Source organism: Haliotis asinina, chromosome 7 (genome assembly GCF_037392515.1).
Source record: "Haliotis asinina isolate JCU_RB_2024 chromosome 7, JCU_Hal_asi_v2, whole genome shotgun sequence".
NCBI classification, from domain to species: Eukaryota; Metazoa; Mollusca; class Gastropoda; order Lepetellida; family Haliotidae; genus Haliotis; species Haliotis asinina.
The window spans coordinates 3,308,469-3,333,415 of record NC_090286.1 but is presented as its reverse complement, the minus strand read 5'-3'; the positions used below and the strand labels follow the sequence as shown (position 1 = coordinate 3,333,415).

The window sequence follows — 24,947 nt, the reverse complement described above, 5'->3', positions numbered from 1 at the left end:
TGCGTTACTTTCCCTTTACACAACGACTCTGAGCATAGTCAAGACTGGATGTTTTCTTGCACTGAGGCTTTATACTGCATATGAATACTGACTGATCTACACTGCGTACAGACATACCAGAGTTTATGTAAGCGCAGAATGATACGTTGCTGTTATAGTGGGCTTTGGCATTTTTGGATGTATGCATGCGAGTGTAAGTAAACGTTGGCAGGCGTCGATAACGTCAAACGGATGAGTTTGTATGGTAGGTGTGATGAGAGTGGAGATACTTGTATACATGTATGAACTGGTACAGTAACAGATGCTTGCTCTGGAGGACATACGGGCTTGCATTCCTTTGTTGGTGCATATTAATGTTTACTTTTCCTTTTGTAATGTTTCGTTTTGGCTTTAGGTTTTATGTTCATTGAATACTTTATTTCCTCGTGGGTCATAAAGGCATATCAAGTACGCTTTAGAAATATCTATTATTTATCTGTTGTGCATATGTATGACAGTTTATCATCTTCAGAAAACAATACAGTAAGTGGTGACAGCATTATTATGAACAACAACGTTTCAGCAACTAATTCTCAAAATCCAGATTAGCCGAGACGGCTATATGATGGCTGTCGACAATACTACTCACGTCTCTGATCAGGATTGAAATTTCAGTCGTGAGTCAGTTGTACAACGACTATTGTTCGTAACTCCCGCATCTATTATCTAGAGGGTGCAAATAATCGTACCGCAAAGAGCATTTTCAAGTTTAATTCAAGTGTTCAACTTTCACTTTACAAACGGTAAGCGACATGTCTCGACCACCGGTTACATACACATGAACAGTTTCAGTACTTATCCCAGGGGTAAAGATGAATATTGCAATGTTATGTTATATTTATGTAGCGCACATATCAAGACAATTGGTGCATGCTCAAGGCGTTGACATATTTTTTTCCTTGAACATTGGATGTCAATATGAACGACCCATCGTATTATCAGTCTCAACTTCCTGGGGAGTATACAACTCTTGCTGCCTCTAGGCACACCGAGTTATTTGTAGCTGCCTCATCCTATCGAGGTACCCATTCACAGCTGGGTGGACTGGGACACATACTCAATGTACTATGTCAAGGTTTACTGGACGTTGTTGTACCCGCAACTAGGTGTATGCACGTATTCATGTGAGGAACTATCTGGTCATATACCAACGGATTCGTGAGTTCTGTTAAGTGCTCAGGGATGTGTACTGTACACTAGAGGCTTTGACAATTCATACAATACAATAATGGCTGTACATTCATAAAGAGAACATGCAAATATGTAACAGTATAAAGCAGTCAGATTAACTTGACTGGCACATGTATCTCATTTGCGTAGATCGACGCTCCTGATGTTGATCAGTGGACTGATCCATGGACATTCATATAGTTCTTATGAATTACAGTTGTTTTGATGTCAGTGCCCCACATCTAGACTACGTCAAGTGATATAACAACCTAAACAGTACTGATTAATCAAAGACTTTATTTTGCTAAAGCGTTGAGATCACATCATTTTACAAAAGTAAATTAACAATATACTTGATCATAGAACAATATACTTGGTCATAGAACAGGATAGTCAACAATACATCGTGTATGTATGTATGTATGTATGTATGTATGTATGTATGCGTGCGTGCGTGCGTGCGTGCGTGTGTGCGTGAGTGAGTGTAGGTAATGCATGTATGTATGTAATGTATCTTAGGTATGTATTTTGTATGTGTGCATGCATGTATGTATATATGTTTGTATACTTGCACATTTTGTTTGTGTGTGTGCATGTGCATGCCCTCATGTTGGTACATAAATAAACAGATATATAGATAAATAGATTATATTTAAAGAAGGACATAATTATTGGTTATATGGTATTATTGGTATCATAGTAACATTTACAACAAATACCTTCAGTTGGTGGTGATCTACAGGCCGTATTTATATCATCTTGCCCTAATAGTGCTGCTAGTTTTAACCTTCCACACAAGTTTTACTTGTAACTGTGATATTGTACAGGTTTTTATAATATATAGATATTTCATTTCATATTTCAAAATCAAACATGTTCTCGTCACGATATGACTGAAATTCTGCCGATGTGACGTTAAATAATTACACGAGATCTTGTCTTGGATCTTCAAGAAGTCCAAATTTCTTCACAGATAATTTGGGAACAATATGAGTGCACAGAACGAGAACGTTTTTCATTTTTACAATGAAGTGGACATACATTACACACATGCATGGCGCAAAATCACGTGGATGCATGAAACAGTACAAACATGATGTGCATAAAGATGCAACGATGGCTGCACATTTCTACGAATGATCAACTTCCCTTCCACTGATTTTCCACAAAACGGCTGTGTACATAATATTATATTTAAACTGATGAATTACTATCCACAAGACACATGTGATGACTTTCCACATGGTCAATGCAGTTTCTAGCTGAATGATAGACATTATGACATAAACGCTGGTACCTTGCTGCTGTAGCTGATTGCGGTAATGCTTTACTATAACACACCAATCGCATGTCTTACTCCTGTTCGGTGGAAATACATACACTGGGACCTGGATGTCCTTGGCACTTGAACCGAGGTCTCTACTGCGTAACACTGTACACGGGACAAATTAACTTTTCATACTTTTGATGTTTTCTGTCGGAGGACCTGGATTCTTTGTGTGACCGGAATGGTGATCAAATACATTCTCGTTCTATATGACTGGGTGGTGAATATATTGCAGTGATGTTATATGGTATAATATACGTTATTAAGTGAACATCGACACTTTAAAGGTGAAGTTAGGGTATGTTGGAATAATAAGCGAATAGGCGGGGCTTATTTAGAAGCAACAGTTAAGTGAGCTTCCTGTTCATATATGTTTGAGGTGCTGTATATGTACAAGTAGACGATGTAAGTTTGCAAGTTTGTGCATCTGTGTAATTGACAAGTTAACGTTTTCAATCGTTTTGAAACAACTCTTCATGTGACAGAGGGTGTGGTGCAGGATGTGACACAGGGTGTGATGCAGGATGTGACACAGGGCGTAATGTAAGACTGACGCAGGGTGAGAGGCAGGATGTAACACAGGGTGTGATGCAGGATGTGACAAAGGGTTGATGCAGGATGTGACAGAGGGTGTGATGCATGATGTGACAGGGGGTGTAGTACAGGATGTGATAAAGGGTGTGATGCAGGATATGACAAAGGGAGTGATGCATGATGTGACAGAGGGTGAGATGCAGGATGTGAAACACGATGTAATAAGGATGTCATAAAATATGTGACACATGATGTAATTAATATTGTGAGAAAATAGATGGAAGCCGCTGGCTGAGCAGGTTTAATTGCTGACTTTGTGTGCTGGCTATTACGTGCCTGACTCTCAGGGTGTGGGTTCGAATCAACCGAACAAAAGTCAACCGAACAAAACGAAATACCATCTAGAATCTGTACTGAGAAAGTCTAGAACTAAATATAACATATGTTAATTTGCCCACTTTCTAAATAGCATTGTGTATTCATAGACACGTTACAGAACACTGGAGTGTAATACGCTGGTAGAGAGGTTATTTCACTGAATCATTACACATTCGTATAGAGTATATGTGTTCCCTATGAGGCTGTCGTTGCGTTTGAAACTAAAGATGTACATACAGAAGAAGTGACTCCATGTGATGCAGTGACACATGTTCAGACACTGGCAAGGTCTGCGTTATTTGGTTCTCTAGTTTGGTGTTAGGTTCAGACTAGAACTACAAATACAGATGCAATGACTCCATGTGATGCAGTGACACATGTTCAGACAATGGCAGAGTCTGCATTATTTGGGTCTCTAGTGTGACGTCAGGTTCAGACTAAAGTTACACATACTGAAGCAATGACTCCATGTGATGCAGTGACACATGTTCAGATACTGGCAACGTCTGGGGTATTTGGGTCTCTAGTTTGGCGTTAGGTTCAAACGTTGGCATAGGTATTAGCAGAATCTGTCCTCTGGATACATTGCTGCGCAAAGTCATGAAACATCTGCACATCATTCTGAAAAGGAAAAACAAATACACGGTATTCTGAGATACTTTCTTTATGCGTGGTTTGTCAAGTATGATATCAAATCATCTGAGATTTGCGTGTTTATTATAGTGCATTTTTCAAGTTTCTTCTGATCTGATATTTAACATCTGGAAGTATATAAGCGCGAAAATGTTTACAACCAAACGTAGATATTTGTGTCTCCTACATGCCCTTAATAAGGTACGTATTATTTGGAGTTTAATAAAATCAATGTCTTGATAGAACATATAATAATAATACTATCGAACATATACAAGCAATCGTCGTCGTCTCAAAGGGAACTACAGCACAAGTGCAGAATGATGACTAAGTAAGGAACATGCAGGTGTCACCTGTTTACTTCGAGACAAACGTAAGTTCGAGATACCGATGTCTGACAGTACACGCGTCCTCTGTCCCGTTAGATGACGGTTAGCCATGAAGTGTTATAACGTCATCATTTTGGCTAAACTTTCACCAGTCAGAGATTAACTGGCATGTAATATACACAACACGATGCCTGGAAACACTGAACTTTGTAAAAACAAGATTTCTCAGCAAAATAAAGACTCCGGTTATTGTACCTGAGTGAATTGTAGGTCAGGGCAACATCGTAGAAACATCCTCACGTTGCCGATGACGTCAACACGGGTGTCTTCACGAATACCAGACAGAATATTACACATGATGCAGAGCGAGACAGCGAGTTTTGCGTGGTCATTACTGCAATTCAAAACGAAACGTGTCATGAACGTTCTTGATTGTTAGTTATGTTTACTGAAGTCAGGAAATGTGCCTGTTGTACACTGGATGGGTTTATCTAATAGTACACAATGAACATCACTAGACATGGATATCAGCAAGTATGTCTATTTCTGGAAAGAAATATTACAATACCTTGACATGACTAAGCACAACTAAGTGATATTTGATCATTCTATTAGCTTGTTTGGTTTGAAACTGAGTACATGTATAAATAAACTAAACTATTTTAAAGTATACAAATACCAGTATATAAGATAATCAATTTATGACCTGCGTGAATAAAAATACATTGAATTCGTAGATTACTTTATTAGGGTGATGGGAATTAGACGGATTCTAACATCAACGAATTTAATACCAACAATTCTGTAGGCATTCCTACCTGTGAACAACAACAACAGGGGTAGTCTGAGTTGAGATGTCTTGCAGGTCCGCGTGGTTTAACAAATGGGATGTCACAGTTTCCATGGTCAGTTGGGCATCAGCGTTGACCATCTTCACTCTCCGTGGACTACCTCCCTGTGATACAAGTATGATATGATGTTAGACAAAAACACTTTTATGTCCTTTGAATAGTTCTACTATTTTCTTGTGTATCATGTGCCTTATTTAAACCTTATAAACCCTCCTAAACCCAAGGGCAGAATAGAACACACATGAATGTATGTTGTCTTGTTTAGTATGTACAATACTAATAACTCTGAGTTTCATGTGGAAGACAGCTTATCATGTCAAATTCTCGCATGGACGTTAATTGTGCTATTCTGGGACAAGCCGAAGACAGACTCGTGCCCCTCTAGCAGGACATGAACACTGGCACATGGACATTGGAGCTTCTTCAAACAGGAATGATACCAATGGTGCTTAACATCACCGACGCACTTGCATATTGTATTGCCAGGGGCTTTTTGGTCATGGTGTGTTTAATTATGTACTTATGTGCGCTAATTTATTCATTCATCCATATTTTTTTTCAAAATGCCTTCAAAATGTTTCTCAAATTGAACATTCATGTGACTCGATGTCATACCCCGGCAAGAATATTAAAATGGAGACGCTGAAACATGTATTGTGAATGACCGTAATAATGTCTTACTAAAACATCCCCAGAGTAGTGAAATGTAAGTCCAATATTGAAGATTAAAGTTGATGTTATTTGTTGTACATTCATATTTTGTTACAATTTAGCTGTGATTTAAAATTCTAATTCAGAAATATGTCGGGGTAGCGGACGTAAAATCTCCAAAGAGACCCATGAGAGCCGCAATGTAATCAAACGTATGTGCGTGTTTTTTAATCTCTCACATTCATGGCATTATTCTTAGTAATAACTACCGGATAGGCAACACAATTCTACTACCTATGTTTTATTTTCACTGTAAATCTCACAAGACTCAGGTAACTTAAAACTATGTTTAAAACTCACAAGACTCAGGTAACTTAAGACTATGTTTAAACTTCACAAGGCTCGGGTAACTTAAGACTGTGTTTAAAACTCACAAGACTCAGGTAACTTAAGACTCTGTTTAAACTTCACAAGGCTCGGGTAACTTAAGACTGTGTATTGTCCGGTCCTGAATGGGACAGGTAACAGTATATGTATATCAAAGATTATCACAAGCTCCTGAAATGTAAGTTTATTCTGATATTATAACTCATGTGACATGTAAAGCACAATAGTTCACTGTCCACTGTTCGTTATTCATATTGTCTTTCTAATAGAATAAGCATGTGTCAATGAATGGGTTCAATGTTCAGTTGAACTGACTCGACTTAGTGAGTCGAGTAAACTAATTAGATACAGCATGACATTTCTGATAGGATTGTGTTGTAAACACATCTACAAATACTGCAAGCTCATGGCGAGGAGGCCTTACTTTTGTAGCAAGCTGTAGGTTCATCATGGAGAGGTCTTCTGCCAGGTTTGTGTGACTCGTTGTCGACACAGTGATTCCGCTGTGGGTCTTGGACCTACCCTCTGCTTCAGCTAAGCCAAGCTGAAACAGGGACATTAAAATTGTCAATATTCACCCTCAGTACTAAGAATATGTACATTTATGGAATGTTGAATAAACAGATGGCAATACCATGTGGTCAGGTTCTACTCAACTTCTATCACAGTTAAAAAATGTGAGTGTTTTAAAGAAAAACTAAGTAAGGTCAACGCATCGCCCACAGAAATTAAACGATACAGCTTTGGAAATATTATTACCAATTTAGAGCATGATGCATAAGCGACAACCACCATTCTTTAACTATTGCTTTAGGTATTTGAACAAAGATCAATTTGCATACATTTGGCGTGACGACGATGATGTTGTGGACGTTGTTCTCTTCTACCAGTTTCCACAACAACTTCATCAATCTAGGGGGTGGGACCACGGCTTGCAGAAACCCCCTCAGACATGTCAGGGTCTACAAAGAGAAATACATATGGCTGTCATGAACGGTAATATCATCAGGGGCTTTATGTGGATTCAGCAATGAGTGTTTTTCCCATGCACATGTTTCATCGAAATTTCTTTATCAAACCTCAATGACGTGTTCATTTAAACGTGCATTAATGTGTTTAATTAATCGGGATTATGAGAAATATAGAGTCCCAAGTTTTACTGTCACATGATGTCCACCTACCGGTCCAACATGCACAATGAAGTCAGAGTTACCATCTACCCACATTCTACGTCTGTTAGGAGCATCTGAGAAGTGGAACAGTACAAACAGTTAGAATATCAGAGAACATATAACTGGAGTGTCGCCATACAGTGTTAGACCTGGGCATCAATATGCTATGTATCCTATACTTGTCAGCAAATATATCGATCGGGGTTTGTGTCGTGTTCCCTTCAATCATCACAGATCCGGGAGTAGAACAGAATTTTGCTGACTTCAACAGATGCACTTTAAGATGCCCATTTTACGCATAAAAGTCTTAGCAGGTTAGTGGCATTGTATCTTTATGCTGACACCCGGTCCCACCTCTGTTTGGTAGTACCTGGATGCATTTCCACTTTACAGGAAGCCATCAGCGTTAAAGCCAAAGTACTGATCAATAATTATTTCAATATTGTCAATGGTGTACTTACCATCTCGAGTCTCCGATAACAGCATCTATGCACATATATATACAAATTATCTAGATAGTTATGACGTGCATGACATAAATGCAACTTACGTGTCTTGCTCTTGCAGCATTTAATGTTTACGATAAATGGTAGTCAGACATATGCCAAAATAATCTCAGGTTTCTCGCTAGATGCTCTCATTGTAAAACTTAAACGTCGTATCGGCTGAATGCAACTACATAGAAAGAAACTCCAAGAGTCATTTGTCTCAAAGGACGTTAAAGCTCAAGGATTTGGGACTCAAGATTTGAACCTGAACACGAGCTAGACCACCAGTCACCAAAGCGAGGCAAGCTTACTGGAGATAGTGGAGACTTACTGACCTGAGACAACTGTTTCAGAGTACGTCCATCAACCGCGGTGTCCATGCCGCTGCTGCTGTAACTGGTGGTGAAGTTGGCGACGTCCATGCTAGTGCAGCCGAACGTCGTCATCTCTACCAGACAATCGAAGACACATTCGTACTGGGCCTGAGATTGAAAAAGGCAAACAGTGTAGGCGGCAACGAATCATTACGATAATTTAGCTGCAATCAGAAACAGCTCCAAGGTTGAAGTTCATGATCATGTTGTCACAAGGAAGTAGAATATAACACATCAAAATTTAACTCTGGAAACCAAAGCCCTCTGGAAACGTCCAGAACGTGACACTGAAAAACATCCGCCATTCATTTACATCCTATTCATTTACATCTTCCAAAACATGAATTTGGAACAAAAGTAAACATTCTCGACCATTAGGTTTCGAGAATATGTGTTTTCATTTTCTTCATCCTTGGCATAGATTCATAACTGCATGCTGAGTTTTGTCAAACCCTCTGTCCAAACCTGACCACTGTGTACTTGCTTGACTTTGGGGTTGCTAGGGTGAGTGAGTTTAGTTTTACGCCACACTCAGCAGTATTCCAGAAATATGGCAGCGCGCTCGGTCTGTAAAGTCTGAACGAGACAATCCAGTGATCAACAGCATGACCATCGATCTACGCATTTGGGATACGATGACATGTGTCAACCAACATGTTATTTCCAGTTTGTTTAATTTGTATTGCCGATTTCAAACGATGTTAATATTAATGCACAGAACTGTTAGTTAGTTCAACCATTTGAAATATATGATTTAAAACAAGAAGGACACAAGCGCTTTGGTGATATTAAGAGCCATTAGAATCAAATTTAGGAATGTTTATTATCAGTGAGGTTTGTGGCCATCCGTATTTTTTCACCATAGTCATTTTAAAATGTCACCAGCGGTACAGCACTGTTACACAAAAGGTGAAAACAGCCATACAATACTGCTTCGATGATATTAAGTACCACTGTAATAAACAAACGGAATGTAGTAATTGTTCTTGTTTGAAATAGTTATGATGTTCATGCGCCAATATGAAATCCTTCCACTGGGGCCCGAGTTGCTATTTGGATTAACACAAGTTGGTGACGACTGCCTGAAGCTGTGGTCGTTTGAAACCTTGTCACCGAAGAAACACCAGTGGCTAGGCCAGGGCAAGATGGGCTGACGGTCATATTTTACTGCCGTTTGTTTCAGTATTGTTCCAAACAAGAGGACCTTTTGATGAAAAGCGTAGCTCTAATGTGGTGTCACGTATATATTTCTGCATCTTTACCTCGACACCCGGTGTCATTGCTGTTTTATTGAGAGATGCATTCACACACGTTGATGATACGGTGGGAATCATGCAATGGACCTACTTCTGGTAGACATGTCTTACGGTTACTGAAAGGTTTTATTTCCCTTGCTTTCTACAACCGAAACGATGCTGTATGTTTCCCCATGGACTAAATATACAATACAAAATAAGACTAGAGAATACATATTCTTGAGTACCAAGTGTCGAGTAGCTCATCACGACAAAAGCCCATGTAAAAGATGATATCTTGTTTCATCTTCATAAAATCCCACAACAGATACACAAACATTACTTAAAGATATTTCCCAAACAGACCATTTGTGTAACCTGGCCATATACGATTGTACAATGGTGATTCTGACGCAATATGAATGACCCCAGCAACGCCGGACTAAAAAAACCAACAACGATTCGAAAACTAAACCAACTGTTAAAATTCATTAGTTACATCAAGTAAGTAGGGGATAATGAGCTTTCAATTTGGATAGGAAGTGTAAACGTTAACAAACGTTTCAAGGACGGACATGTTATAAACGCACCACCATTTCCCTCTATTACCACCCCTAAACACAACACATGATGCGCAAGTGCACAACGCACAGACCCTATACACGTGCATGGGGTCCCATTCTTGATTTTGACATTTTTTCCAAGAAGATCGAGAAATCATTTAGAACATTAATTTTAACACTCATCTTGCAGAACACACTTGTTAGTCTTTGTTTATAGTCGTTTGTTTTAAAATGGAAATCGTAAACATGCCAATTACATGCCACACACAATCATCTTTCAGAAGCAAGTACATTCAAATAACTGTGGTTGTAAGGAAGTGCAAATGGCCATGCACTCACAAAACATTCAATAATATCATATCAACATTGATTGACTCCGATCAATCTCCTAAATATTTTTAATCGTAAATAAAAAAAAATGAAGATCCCTATTTTTTAAGAGTATATGTAAATATATTCTTTTAAACACCTATAAGCCGTTAATGATAATGGGTTCGAACTATGCCGCAAAGGGCACATACAATCACCAAAAGATCGTCAGAAAGTAGCTCCAGCGGGTCAAGGAAAGCGGTTGAATAAACAAACACACATACAGTGGAACTTGTCAATACCGACATCTGTCCAATCGGGCAAGTTATCAACACCGGCACAAAATCTCAGTCCCATCGGTGGCTTGTACATTTATCATCAGCTCTACAATCCGGCACATTGTCTAAACCGGATACTTTATTCAGTCCCAATCAGTACCAGTTTAGACAGCTTCCACTGTAATGTTTATGGCGCCATTATTCTTTTAGCTATGTATTTTCATACTGATGACATAAAATAATGCCATAAACGATATAAGTAGTCGGAGTCATTTTTAGTACCGTTAAGTGCAGCAATCATTACCAGCCTTTTGATTGGTTTGTCGTATTTTCAAACAAGCATCGAGAGAGGGGCGAGTCTTCTTAGGGGTTATGGTATAGGCCGAGTTGTGACGAGTTAAATCAAGCATCGAGGGGGCGAGTGTTCTTGAGGGTTAAAGAAAGGAGCAAGTGGTAACGAATGGACATCGTATATTTTCCAGAAGTGCTTCACACACTCATGGAAAGCTGAATGCGCCTGCCAGGGTCAGCGGTCAGCCCGCCAAAGTCAGCGGTCAGTGATATATGAACTGACAAACACTTGTTGGAAATGAAGTCAACCTACCGCAGTCTGGACCATGTTCTTCCTCTGCCCCCTCATGGCTGACACGTACCCAAGGACATCCACCACCCCCTCCTCACGGGCCTGATCTATCAGGGAGTCCACGGCGATGTATGTACCAGTACGACCAATACCCGCACTGAAATGTCCATAATATATACATTTGAACTGTTCATGCCTGACCTCATTGGCCAATCTACCTGTGAAGATCCAGATGAGATGTTTGTTGTAAGAGGCGACTAACGGAAACGAGTGGTCAGGCACATGTCATCCTGTCCTAATGAAGTTGCTCATGATGTTGATCACTGTATTGTCCGGTCTTGCTGTCGTAAAATTTGAGTCTTTTCAATCAACAAACTGGCCATCAAGATCATTAATCTATCTCTTAGGATTATTGAGCCTTTACATCATTTACCAGTGAGAGGAACCCAGTGATAATCATTTTCAAAATAACTACTGACAAATTACCATCTCACTGAGAACCAAAACTTTCGACTGAAATAGGATTATCAGAAATTTAAAACGCCTCAGAATAACGATATTAATGTTTAAGAGGCTACAGCCAATTAATGGTTGCTGTGAGGTGAGACAGTAGTCAGTACAACAAGCAGGCCCTTTGTTGCACTTTGTAGTCCGTTGATGTGTCCGAAGACTGGTCTCCGTATACACAGTGGAAAACCAGTGGTTCTCTACCTTGTGACTAAGTAAGGTCTACCTGCAGTGGACGAGCAGCGGCCCGGCCCTCTCTGCAATTGTCTGTCTGACCAGCCAGATGTAGTGGACGAGAGCGAGGGTGTCAGGTACACCGTGGTCAGGCCAGGATGTGAAGTGGAACTGGATGACAGATCGATTCTCCCCAGTCTGCAATAGAAGATGATGGTGTTTAAAATAATAACACGAAAAACAAAGTGCAACCATATGTAGCAATTCCACATCTATGACCCTAAATAAAAACGATGACATAATTTCGACGTAACAAAGTCAGTGACACATCACAATTTCACCAGGTATGATTAGTTTTTCTCAACATAAAGAACACATAAAATGAATGTTCTGTGCCAGTACTTACTGCCTTGGAAGTGACTTTCATATGTCTCGTTGTAAAGCTCGCACGGACGTGAGTCACATCCACCTCCACTTTGAACTGATCAGTTTTCATTACACCAGCTTCAGGCCAATACTGCTCACATTTCACCTGGAGTTAAAATAATCTGCATATGTTTACAGAATGTCCATTCTTGTGATCAGACAAATTGTAATCGAATGTTACACTTTTGCTATATATGGCTTATATTTTCATCAATTCGGTCATACACTATTCACGCCCAACAGATTGTCGCCGGAGAATGGAGATGATTAACATCACGTGAACACCTACCTTCCCCTCCTCCATCAGACCAGTCAACATGACCACAGCACTACAGGAATGTTCCCAAATCATCCTCCAGAAGTCGCCTACTGTGATCTTGTTGGGAGCTGTTAAAAATAAACGATGGCTTATTGACACAATAAACATGTCCTCTATTACACAATTCAGCCTAAGAATATTTCCACTAATTTCTAGACATATACTACACAATAATAATATAACCTTAACGGTCACATTACTGATTGAAAAGTTAGACGACATAATGCCAGCGATGTGCTTATTGTGTGTGGGTTGTTTTTTTGTTTGTTTTTTTTGTTTTTTGTTTTGTTTTTTGTTTTTTTGGGTTTTTTTTGGGGGGGGGGTTGTTTGTTTGTTTTTTTGTTTTGTTTTGTTTTTTTGGGTTTTTTTGTTTGTTTTTTGTTTGGGGGGGGGGGTGTTTGTTTTTTTGTTTGTTTTGGGGGGTTTGGGGTTTTTTCCACGTCACAACAAAATTTACTCATAACGTTTATATGTATCTCACCCTGAGCTGCTATGTAAGTCTTTCCCTGGTTGTAACTCTGAAATACAGAAATGAGATGATTGTGCAGTTTATTGCTTGTAGCATCACCTCTTTGTTTTCGAGATATTGAAAATTCTTCAGTCTGGATCCTGAGCACTTTGCCTTAACAATTTTGTTCTTCAGAAAGGGACGTACTTAATACTTATCCACCTTTCGAAAACCCTGGGGATTTCTTTTAGTGGGATCGATTCGGCTAAGAGGGCCATGGTCCCAATCCACAAAGTGATCATAGAGCTAGGGCACTCGTAAGCCTATGATAAACTACAGAGGTTCGACAAGTCGCAATGTTACGGATACTCAGAGGATCTGCAGCCTGATCAGGATTGGAAATAAACCATGGCAATGTTAACATGACAGGCCACTTAATGCAAAGGGACCAATTAGGAAAATACACACGTGAATGAGACTGGCGTTGATGTAGTCTGACCCAGGAGTGTCTGGGAGGGTGGTCAGGCGGATGCGGTTATGGTCGTCTGAAATAACAAATCAAATCAGCTAAATCCCTGGTGGCCGCATCTTTCTATATATCTGAACATTCACCACTTTCTGGTATACTTACAGGGGTAGTAGCCTCTGACCCTGTTTTTTCCACTGTTCTCGGGTCTCTGTGAATCTTGATATGTGGCTGTGAATCCAGACACAAGTCTCTGTAAGGGAATACATTTCACAGATGGAATCTGTTCTTGTGGAGGATGCTTTGTTTCGTTTGGACAGATTTGGAGACAATATTGTGATTTGACTGAATAGTTAGTGAGTAATATTGCAGCAATATCATGGCAAGGGACACCAGAAATGGCATTCACGCATTGTATCCTTTGATGAGTCTTCATCGTCAAGAGCGAACATTTGAGTACTACCCTACCCTACCGCCACTTTACCATTTAAAGACAAACTAGAAACTCATTGCAAAACCACGATATTCTATAGAGTACTCACGTTGTATTCTTTTTCGAACCCGTGTTTTCTCTGCTTGAGCATAGCCACGGTTGCAGCAAGCTCAGGCACCGCAACGTCTCTGATGGCGTCTTCGGCTTCTGCGTTGTAGTAACAACTGTCAGGAGGTTGAACTTCCTCGTCCAAATCTTCTTCCTCGTGTCCTTCGTCTTCGGAACTCAGCTGTTTGCTGGATGAAGCTTGAAAGGTAGGTTTGGGTTTGATAGGTGGCTCCTGGTGGTCTGCTCTGTTCTCATCCAGAACTATGTTTGCCAAAGCGCCATTCTCTGAAAAAAAACCAATTGTTGCAAAGGGATGTGTTGGTAATGCTGGTCTGAGCATGACGCATGATGCAATACAAAACAGCGAGCAGGTCCTTGACCTAAGAGGTTTCTTAGTACTTTCTTTACTCTCCACTCGAAAATTATAGCTTGCCTGCCAAGACATGATGAAATATTGCCAATGCACACCTTAGCTTTCTTCTTAGCTCTTAGTCTTAGCTTTCCTCTCAATTTAGTGCATTCATGTGACTACACTATGTTATACTATTTCTTAGAGATAGTGCTCAAGTTGTTACATCTGTCCTTTCAGAGTTCTAACCTTGCGCTTCGGGGAGGAAGTGTGCAGAGTGTTTGCTCACTTCGCTACCTTGAGACCTCCGCCTCCTCCTGTAACAGATTCAGGGAATGTCACAGAACTCGTTTAGGGAGTATCACAGAACTATTCAGGGGGGAGCAAAGAACTCATTCAGAGGGTGTCACAGAACGCAATGTAATCATTTATACATATAAAAAACACACTACAGAAATAATCAAACAAAACCAAAGGTACGGACAGACACAAACCAGACGCTCGATTTGGAAAAATTGATCATATTTGATAATCTGTCATGTTTTATTTTTTCTACATATCCCATGAATATCAAGATGAACATCAAGTATAATCACGTGTTTAAAGACGTTTCGTTATGGGTTTCACAAGGTCATGTAATGAAGACCTTGCATGAAGCATGGATATACATTTCTGCTCTTTGTTTCAGGCGAAAAACTTTCTGCTGGTGAAATTGTCCATGTGCACAAAGGCTGAGTAGAATCAGACTAAATCTGACTTAACAAGTAGAGGGATAGAGGGATGTGAAAAGAAATTACCTGCCTACAAGAACCACAACAGCTGCAACTATGGCAACCACAAACACTCCTACAACTATTCCAGACACTGCTGGTACCGTAACATCTGATGAAGACATTTTGTTCCAAGGCACTGAAAACATTAATAGAATATACATCAGTATAAGTTGCCTATGGCGTTGAAGGTATACTTTAAATACGGGCATAAAACACAAAATATATACAGAATTGTGACCACTATTGGTTTGTCTCTATGTGACTACAACATACAGAGAAGAACGCTGTGTAACAGCAAAGAAACCAATACAGTCAGTTCTTGCGTTACCGTAAGAATTGAAATAGTGATAATATTTCAAGACATGAATGTACAGACAAAGCAAAAGAAAGTATTTTAAGAAGGATTCAAAGGGAACGTGAGTACATAGGCGAGTTCACGGGTAGGATGTGACCAGAACGCAGGAAAAACTTGGATCGTTATCTGATTTAAGTCCAGAACGTCAAAATGTCGTTGTGTTATCCTGGCTGTAACAGTTAGTGAAGGTGCGGGTTAGAATGTTGGCATTCAGTAGCCCATGCTTGTCATAAAAGGTGGCTAACAGGATCGGGTGGTCAGGCTCGCTGACTTGGTTGGCACATGTAATCGGTTCCCAATTGCGCGGACCAGGGCTTATGCCATTAATCACTGGATTGTCTGTTCCAGACTTGATTATTTACAGTCCGCCACCATATAACTGGAAAATTGCTGAACCATAAACTCACTCACTCATACTTTGATGATGGGAAATTACCACATTAACACGAAAACACATAAACTGTAAAGGAAATTTATTATAAAAATAGAGACACAAGACATTAATTCACAATGCCAAGTGTGAATTGTTAAAGATTAAAATGATTCATTATATATAAATATAATGTTTTGACACTTCGAACGATTAATGATTATAATTTCTAAACATGTCGGGAAGTGCAAATAAAATCTGCAAAACACTCCCACTTTCACTTGGAAATGTGAGAGCCGTTAGGTATACAACCGCATGTTGTGTGTGTGTGTTTGAATTTCTCACTGTTCGTGGCAGTATCCTTATTTTTTTTAAATATCACATTAGGCAGCAACTTTAGGTCAGCTATGTCCTTTGTACTTTTAACATGATTTATATCTTTCTATTTCTATTTGTAAATAATCAGTTGCAAATTATGCTTTACTCGCAATCATTCTTCAGACAGCGCTGCAATCGTAACGTGCTTTCTGATTGGTTTGTCGTACGTTCACACAAAACTTCGCAGCTTGTCACAATATATCACGAATGGGTAAGACAAGAGCGATAAGATAATAAGACAGTATGTTATACAGGTGTAAAGATTGGTTACATTGTAAACAACGTAAGACAACGCTAAACAAGTTATCACATTTCAGTAAGCATTGAAATTGTAAACAAATATATAGATAGGAGCGTTGAGTTTTACGCAGCACTCAGCTATATTCAAGCTACATTGCGGATAGATAAGAGCACTAAAACGGGTGAGGTGTAGGACATAATGAACTGACATGATGAGGTAAATGAAGCAGTGATGTGAAATGGTATACACGATGATAAGATGATAAGGTGAATATAAATATTGAGGATTTACTGTTGATAGAATAATCAATACCACCTGGTGCCCAAAAGTGACGAACCTTGTTTGTTCTAGTTTATCGACATACGCACACACGACCAGATGGGAAAATTCGAAATCGTAAAAATGATTGTGAGATCGGTTACAATTTTCAGCCCTTTTTCATGATTTACCTCTTGTAAAGTAAGCTAGTAGATGTTATTGACTCAAGAAATGAAACTGTTGATTTGGCGTGTTTTGTTAACAATTTTGTTCTAATACCATTAAAGAAGGTTAAAATGTTTTCGAGATATCTTTTGTAAAACATTTCCATAAGAGAACAATCGATGTTGAAGTTAACCGACGCTAGAAAAACAATCTCTGCTGGTCTTTCTTGTACAGGTAAATTGTTGGTCCACTTATGCTTACAATCAATGGCATTTGAATTTACTCACAATTTCAAGTTCCTCATTGTTGATTACAATAGGATGCAAAGGGTGAGATGATTTCATGAAATCTGTTTCTTTTGTTTTCCTAATATGTATTTAAACCAGAAAGTTATCTTTCACCAATCAATAAAATCCAAGACTGTATTTTTGTAATGCAGATTTTAAAACAATTGCTGCGTCAGCAACAGATTTGACAATGAAACAGTATTTAAAGATACACCTGTTGGTATCACTGATGAACAGCATGAGTGATAAAACACATCCTTGTGGAGCTCCAGTGGACAGGTTGGTAACCAAGGAAGTGAGAACACTAACAGTAACATATTGAGGTCTGTTTGTCATGAAAGTCTATCTGATCAGATTGCTGTTAACACTTAAGTGTGTTAGTTTTGATAGAAGTGTCTGATTGATATTGAATGCGGAGGAAAAGTCAGCAAAAGGAATTCTCACATATGATCCATTGTTCGAAATGTTTGTAGATATGATTTAGCAGGGTTAATGTGGCTTCGTCTGTGCCCCTTCTCTCCCAGTAAACAAACTGGACGGGATCGAGATGGTCTTCAACCTCGCGCATAAGTAGATTTTACACTAACACTTCATGGCTGCGGTAGTCATTTAGCACTTTCGGGTTTTGACCGTTGTTATGGATGTATTGAAAGGTCAGTCCCTTAGCCCTAACAGGGGGATGTCCAAGGAGTCTTCAAAAGTATACGTTCGTTAACGGTGTAAAACCATACTGTTTCACCTCACTTCACTCTTTCCATTTCATTTACGATGTGTTTTTCATTGTGCATTTGGATTTTACCATAGATATGCAGTAAAATCAGTGTAGCTTCAGTTCCTTGCCCAGGATACCACAGAACACATTGTGTCTTTCCCAGGATACCACAGAACACATTGTGTCTTTCCCAGGATACCACAGAACACATTGTGTCCAAGCATTTCAATACAAGGTTAAGGCACTGTTATTGATTCTTGATGTCCATGACTTTCACTTTGGCATCTGTACTAGACAGCTTTATATTAACCATGTACGTCTTACATGTAGTATGTGTACTAATACAGGCAAATTGTGAAATAAAGTGAAGACAATGAAGCGAAATAAAATCGCAAATCATATGGCTTAAATCAGAGTGGCTTGAAACGCTACCAAGGTCAATACTGCCACTGGAGGTACGTATGCGACAGTGCGATGACCCTGTAAATGACAGGATGTACCTTGATGGCAGTTTGTAGCGTCACAAGACCATGTGCATAAATTCATATCCCTTCATAAGAAATGTTAATAAACATATCAAACAGAATACTTTGTTACTTCAGTATTTATTTCAGAAATATAATTGCTTTACCGATGCCGAAGAAATCTAGGAGGTTCACATCAATTATCTATTATTTTTATTATTTATTTATTATTTTCATGAGGTAAATGAAATTACTCACACAGCTTCACAAAGCAGTGAGAACCATTGTACCCCTCGGTACATCCCCACGGACATCGTCCATCAACAACATTGCACGTTCCGTTACACTGGCCACAGCCCCGTTCACAATTCAATCCGAATGTCCCATTGTCACAAGCTGCGTAAGAAATAAGAGTCAACTTGTATATTTTCATGGTACACAAAAACGTGATGGGGTTTATTCCTACTCTTTCAAAGTTGTGTCTATCCGAAACCAGTACTTGCATGTGGTGGTTATTCCCAATCTGATTTAAAATAGCCGCCTTCTTGGTGGTATGTTTGTTCAGGTTAGTTACTGTTACTCTTCCCGCCCTCTAAGCGCGAGTGACAGGTCCTGTGAACTTTGTCTTGATGCTATCCTACGTTGCTTGGCTACGGATTATGTGGGTGTGTCAAGTTATGTGTAACCTAAACAATTACCTGACACATGTCAGGGTATGTATTTCTTCTCCTGGGTTGTTTATAAATCTCGTAATGTCTGTGTGCTTTGATTTACGCTATTGTTTTGATGAAACTGTTATAATTATCATCCTATTTGACGATGATGAATTTGATTCTACTAAACTGTGTACATTGGGTTTACAATTCATACCTCCATGAACCAAACAAGGTCAAATTATCTGTATTCTGAATATACGTTTCTCCCTATAGATTGTCCACACTGACCTGTCTGACACAATGGAAGTTTCCACCCTGCCTGACATCCACCTGGACAGGTTCCAGTGACGTGATGACATGTGATGTTATTAGCACAGTAGCCACAGTCAGAGTTACAGTTGGTGCCATACTTTCCGTTGGGACACTCTGTGTGACATATCACAAGACAGATAAGATTCATCTCAACATATCAACTCTACAGTTACAGTTGATGTCATACTAAACACGAATAAAGGAATCTACATCTGATTCTGATGCCCAATTTTGGACATTGTCTCGATCCAGAAATCACCTACTGCTTTCAATAAACGCTTCACAAGGATATAAATTACATAGAGTAGAATCACATGACTTATGGGAAACTCATGAGTAATCACTTACCGTTTTCAGTAAACGCTTCACAAGGATATAAATTACATAGAGTAGAATCACATGACTCATGGGAAACTCATGAGTAATCACTTACCGTTTTCAGTAAACGCTTCACAAGGATATAAATTACATAGAGTAGAATCACATGACTCATGGGAAACTCATGAGTAATCACTTACCGTTTTCAATAAACGCTTCACAAGGATATAAATTACATAGAGTAGAATCACATGACTCATGGGAAACTCATGAGTAATCAATTACCGTTTTCAGTAAACGCTTCACAAGGATATAAATTACATAGAGTAGAATCACATGACTCATGGGAAACTCATGAGTAATCACTTACCGTTTTCAGTAAACGCTTCACAAGGATATAAATTACATAGAGTAGAATCACATGACTCATGGGAAACTCATGAGTAATCACTTACCGTTTTCAGTAAACGCTTCACAAGGATATAAATTACATATAGTAGAATCACATGACTCATGGGAAAGTCAGTCACTGTTGAGAAAAATGATCTGATCAGCTGCAAGTTTCTTTGAGTATGGAAAGAAGTGATCGAATAGACCACGCAACTGGGAATATAACTGCGACTATGATGGATGAAGATTCCTAAACCTGTGGTCAGCACCTAACCAAATGCCATTTCAAGACGTCTTGTCACTCTACACCAAGCATGTCTATATAGCAATGTTAAAAGTGATAACATTCAGTTTTATTGGATCTTTCTGCGGCAACGTTCGACATTACAAATCTTATTACACATAATTACATGATTACAAGTTTTATTCTTTGGTATATAGGTGGTTAAAAGGGCGTGCATGACACAGTTGGCCTGTCTGTATCTATCTCTGTTTTCCTCCACAGGGCAACAACAATGTTAGCTGACATCAACAAGCATTCTGAGTGGGACGTATCATCTGGATTGTTATCAAGGTTTATAAGCGCGGGCTGAGCCCTTACTACGACTCTTGGATGCCTAGCTGTTTTCTGGATTGTCTATGTGGCATGATTTTCAACGAGGCATTCACATTTAATCTCGACGGATGATCGTCACTTGTTATTCTCTGCTTTGACGTGTTTTAATATATAAGTTTATAGAAGTTCTCCTTGCACGAACACCAGTGAGACAGCAGAAACTATGGTCATATTACCTTGTGTGCAACTCTGCAGTGTCCATCCCGCCTCACACTCAGTGTCACAGGCACCATCAGCAGGACAGGAGGTGCTGCTACAATGTCTGTCTGCACAACTCAGGGAACAGTTAGTTCCATAATATCCACCTTGACAGTCTGGGGAGAAATAACAATACTGATGTAGTTTTGAACCAGATTATTATGGGATACTTATACAGAGCACATATCCATGCAACTAGTGCTTGCTCAAGGTGCTAATACTTGTTTACCCGATCATTTGATGTCTGTGTCAACGTTGCATCGTATTATCAATATTAACTACACGTTGATGTGCGTGCAACTAGGTGTATGCACGTATTCATGTGTCCACAATCTGGCCATATGCCAACGGATTCGTGGGTTCTTGTACCGGGTTGTGTACTGTACACTGGCAGTTGTGACAACACGGAAAGTCTGCACACAAAGCTGACTCCAAGGCCTTTACAACCGGTTAACGGTGTGCTCGATCCCGACTCCTCAGCCTCGCTGAATCACTAGCCTGGCGCTTTAGCCAACTCGCCCGTAATATTGTCAAGTTACTTTCAAATTTTCTACTTTTCGTGAAATATATAATAAATCGTTCTACGAATCAATATCAACATTTTATCAAGGTGAGTAACAGCTCATGCCGGGTTGTAATTTGTGTGGTATAAACCTACACGTTATTTGTCATTATTCACTTGATGCTCAGTTAATGAATTTATAACAGGTATAATTAGTAGTAACGCCACTCAGATTACCCGACAAAGGCCTCCGTTTGGCATTTCTTGTGTCTGGATCGATCGAAGGATTAACTGATAACACGCTGATTGATTAATTAGTTTTATGCGGATTTAAATGGGGGATTTGTCAAAAGGTAGTGTTTATGTATGTACATTTACTAATCTATACTGAATACACTCTGTCGTGTCTGTGTCTATGTAGAAACAACACCCTTCTTTTAATGGATTAACCGCCAATACATTGATTGATTGCTCATTATTGGCTAACTAAATAACTTTTTATCTATCTTTGTAGACTTCAATATTACATTAATGTACACAGCAAGATTTTTATGATTGCGCGTTTTTTAGAGGAGAACAGCTGACAACTCTCCACAGGGATACAGAATTCGTGTACGAAGGTAAATATTCTTGTCTTGACTGTAATAAAGCATTGCACTTGAACAGAGAATGATATTCATTTGTATGTATGTATGTATGTATGTATGTATGTATGTATGTATGTATGTATGTATGTATGTATGTATGTATGTATGTATGTATGTATGTATGTATGTATGTATGTATGTATGTATGTATGTATGTATGTATGTGAACTTGTATTCTCATATACCACAGTTGGTGGTGTTGAGTAATAAATTGAATTGAACAACCAATTTAGGCACTAACTACGGGGGTCCGGTGGAAATCTGTGCATAGTGACAGCATCACCCGACCCCAAGGAACAATTGACGGCAACACAACAATTCGGCATGTCTTTGGTGACGTCGAGAAATCAGCAAAAGGACGAGCTTCCTACACATTTTCTACACATTTAACGGGAAATCGTTCCTTCTATGACGTCAGTGTAGGGCTCTGGCGACAGAGTTACATAACCTGTCTGCGGTTTCGTTTGCGGGCGACAGAGAAGCAGACGGCTTTTTAGCAACTTTTGAGCGCTTGGTATTGATTAACCACAAGTTGCTGGGTTTTGTTGTGTTTTTTTTTAAAATGGTTTTCCGTTAATTATGACTAACCAGAAGTCTTTCATATGCAGTGATAAAAAGAGTACCAAACAATTGAGTTTATAGTTGTTCTTTAAGAATTATATCACGGCATTCAACCAGTACGGTTCTTAGATCAAACAAAAACTCTCTTAAGCTAATGAAAGCAAGACCTCACTAAAATATAGATACATGCATGTGTCATATATTTCAATATTATATAAACCATAACACTATTTGGCAAAAAAACGTTTTTGCAAAAGAATGTTGCAAAGAACCCCAAATTTGAATTTGTGCGTTACCAGCGCACGTACTGAGATGTTTAGAAGCAAGTTATATGTATAGAAGAAAGCTGACACGAATTTTCGTAAAGTACAAACAGCATGGCGACAGACAGTAAAGTCTACACTGTTTGACAGCAATGTCGACCATGAACCCGTTTCGTTTGTTCGGCTGGGAAATGAAACGTCACAGTACTGGTGGGTTTACCGATCGAGATATTCGGGTATTCAGTTCAAATCAGTTTAACAGATGCAACAGTTTTCAATTCAACAGTAAAATGAGACAAAAGCCGTCCCCCGACTACCAACAATGCCAGAACATTTGTTGTTTTATTACTGCTATACATGAGTACAATCGGACATGGCTGAGCTGATGGTCGGGATCCAGCTACGATCCGTGTAGGTAGCCAAAGTCCCCATGGTCCGTAGAATAGTGATCTGCCTTCAGCGATCCTCAGCATTTTTTATATTGTAACTTGAAATCCTATTTTACAGATATATGTTAGTTTTATTTCTTGCTACTGAGATACACTAGTTGTTTTACCTCTCCTTCGTGAACGCCAGGTCCCAGGACAGGTGACATTCAGGATATGAGGGATGTCTGTACCGTCAGCACGTCCACTAACTGTGTGACATAGATTTCCTTCTTTGGGGTCAGATGAGTTCATCTCAGAAGTGCAGAGTTGAAGACCAATCCTCAGCTCTCACTAACATATCACTAACATATTCTTATCTTTACTCTCCTTTCACTTCTTGTGTGAGATGAGAGGATGTGTTTTGAGAAGGTTGCTGTGTAAACTATGTTGGCTCTAAGTGTAAAGTATTATTAACAGCAGATAAGTCCCCTTCCCTAAGACAGGTGCTGTGCCAGAATTGGGATAAACCCTTGTACCACCCACAGGGTATGTGTATATGCTTATATTATTCACATGAATAATATTTAATACCGTCGCGGAATGTGCGACACTGAATCATGTTTATGTTATTGTTACGACTAATGCTTAACTGTGTATTATTACCTATCCTATGTGTATTGAATTGTATGCATATATTATCATTATATAATGCGTAAAGATGTACCATATTTTTCTAATGTTCTATATGTGTAATATTATTCATGCTTTGACACAGTATATCCGTTAATTATCCATATGTATATAACCCGTGTATGGAATTATATGTATATCATATGTTTCTTGCACAAATTACACGTGATTATCTCATATTATTATATGTATTGTTACTATGTGTCCATTATCACACATCCAGCTCAGAAATAAACAACCTCACACCCAGCAGAGAGACAAATTATGGCTACCATTGAGGTGGACCTCATTATCGCAAGTTTTCCAATGTTTAGCACAACTATAAAAGTAATCTTCATGACAGTGGACCGTAAGTTGCTTATTTTGGCAAGCATGGGTTGCTGAAGGCCTATTCTACCCCGAACCTTCACGGGTCTGGCCAAGTTTGGGGCAGCTCTTCTTTCAAAATGACGGGCAACACGTTAAGGGCAAATATACACGAAGTAATAAACAATCTGTCATAAACGTGTCTGGAAGGTATCACCCGTAAGTGGAGGTGTACCAGATACAGAATACATCTCATAGATATTTATTCACACTTCACGTTCACTAACCATACTCGGACAGTTAGAGAATTTATGTATTTTTAAAAGCCATCTTGTAATTAAAGGTATTACAGTTTCAATATTAGTTTCTGTGGTGTCTAGACTGAGGACTGTTAATCATAATTTACTGTAGATCGGGAGTGTACATCGACGTACAATCCTGTAAATACCTCTACTACAGTCTGTTCCCGTCCACCCTGGTTGGCAGCCTGCACTTGAACACGCCCCTGTGTCAGGAGCACAGGAGGCCATGTTGTTGACACAGTGACGGGAGTTGCAGGTCTTGCTACAACGGTCTCCATACGTAG

The 24,947-nt window shown here is 39.2% G+C and overlaps 3 protein-coding genes across 3 annotated transcripts in view; 1 reads left to right on the top strand and 2 right to left on the bottom strand.

The window, feature by feature from the left end:
* Window positions 1-24,947, top strand: part of LOC137291607 (scavenger receptor class F member 2-like) — a 251,613-nt gene that overhangs the window by 40,985 nt on the left and 185,681 nt on the right. The gene's annotated exons all lie outside the window — the stretch shown is intronic.
* Window positions 1-24,947, bottom strand: part of LOC137291600 (uncharacterized) — a 210,965-nt gene that overhangs the window by 144,174 nt on the left and 41,844 nt on the right. The window lies entirely within an intron of this gene.
* On the bottom strand, window positions 1,490-18,919 carry LOC137291606 (receptor-type tyrosine-protein phosphatase T-like). The gene is made up of 18 exons (XM_067822993.1): window positions 18,793-18,919; window positions 14,781-14,848; window positions 14,184-14,467; window positions 13,807-13,894; window positions 13,644-13,720; window positions 13,209-13,245; window positions 12,698-12,795; window positions 12,389-12,514; window positions 12,035-12,180; window positions 11,323-11,458; window positions 8,295-8,441; window positions 7,933-7,957; window positions 7,481-7,545; window positions 7,142-7,261; window positions 6,724-6,843; window positions 5,229-5,365; window positions 4,666-4,804; window positions 1,490-4,069 (listed from the first exon to the last, which is right to left on the bottom strand). Exons 1-18 carry the CDS (start codon window positions 18,846-18,848, stop codon window positions 3,989-3,991), a joined length of 1,950 nt encoding a protein of 649 aa, XP_067679094.1. The 5' UTR covers window positions 18,849-18,919; the 3' UTR covers window positions 1,490-3,988.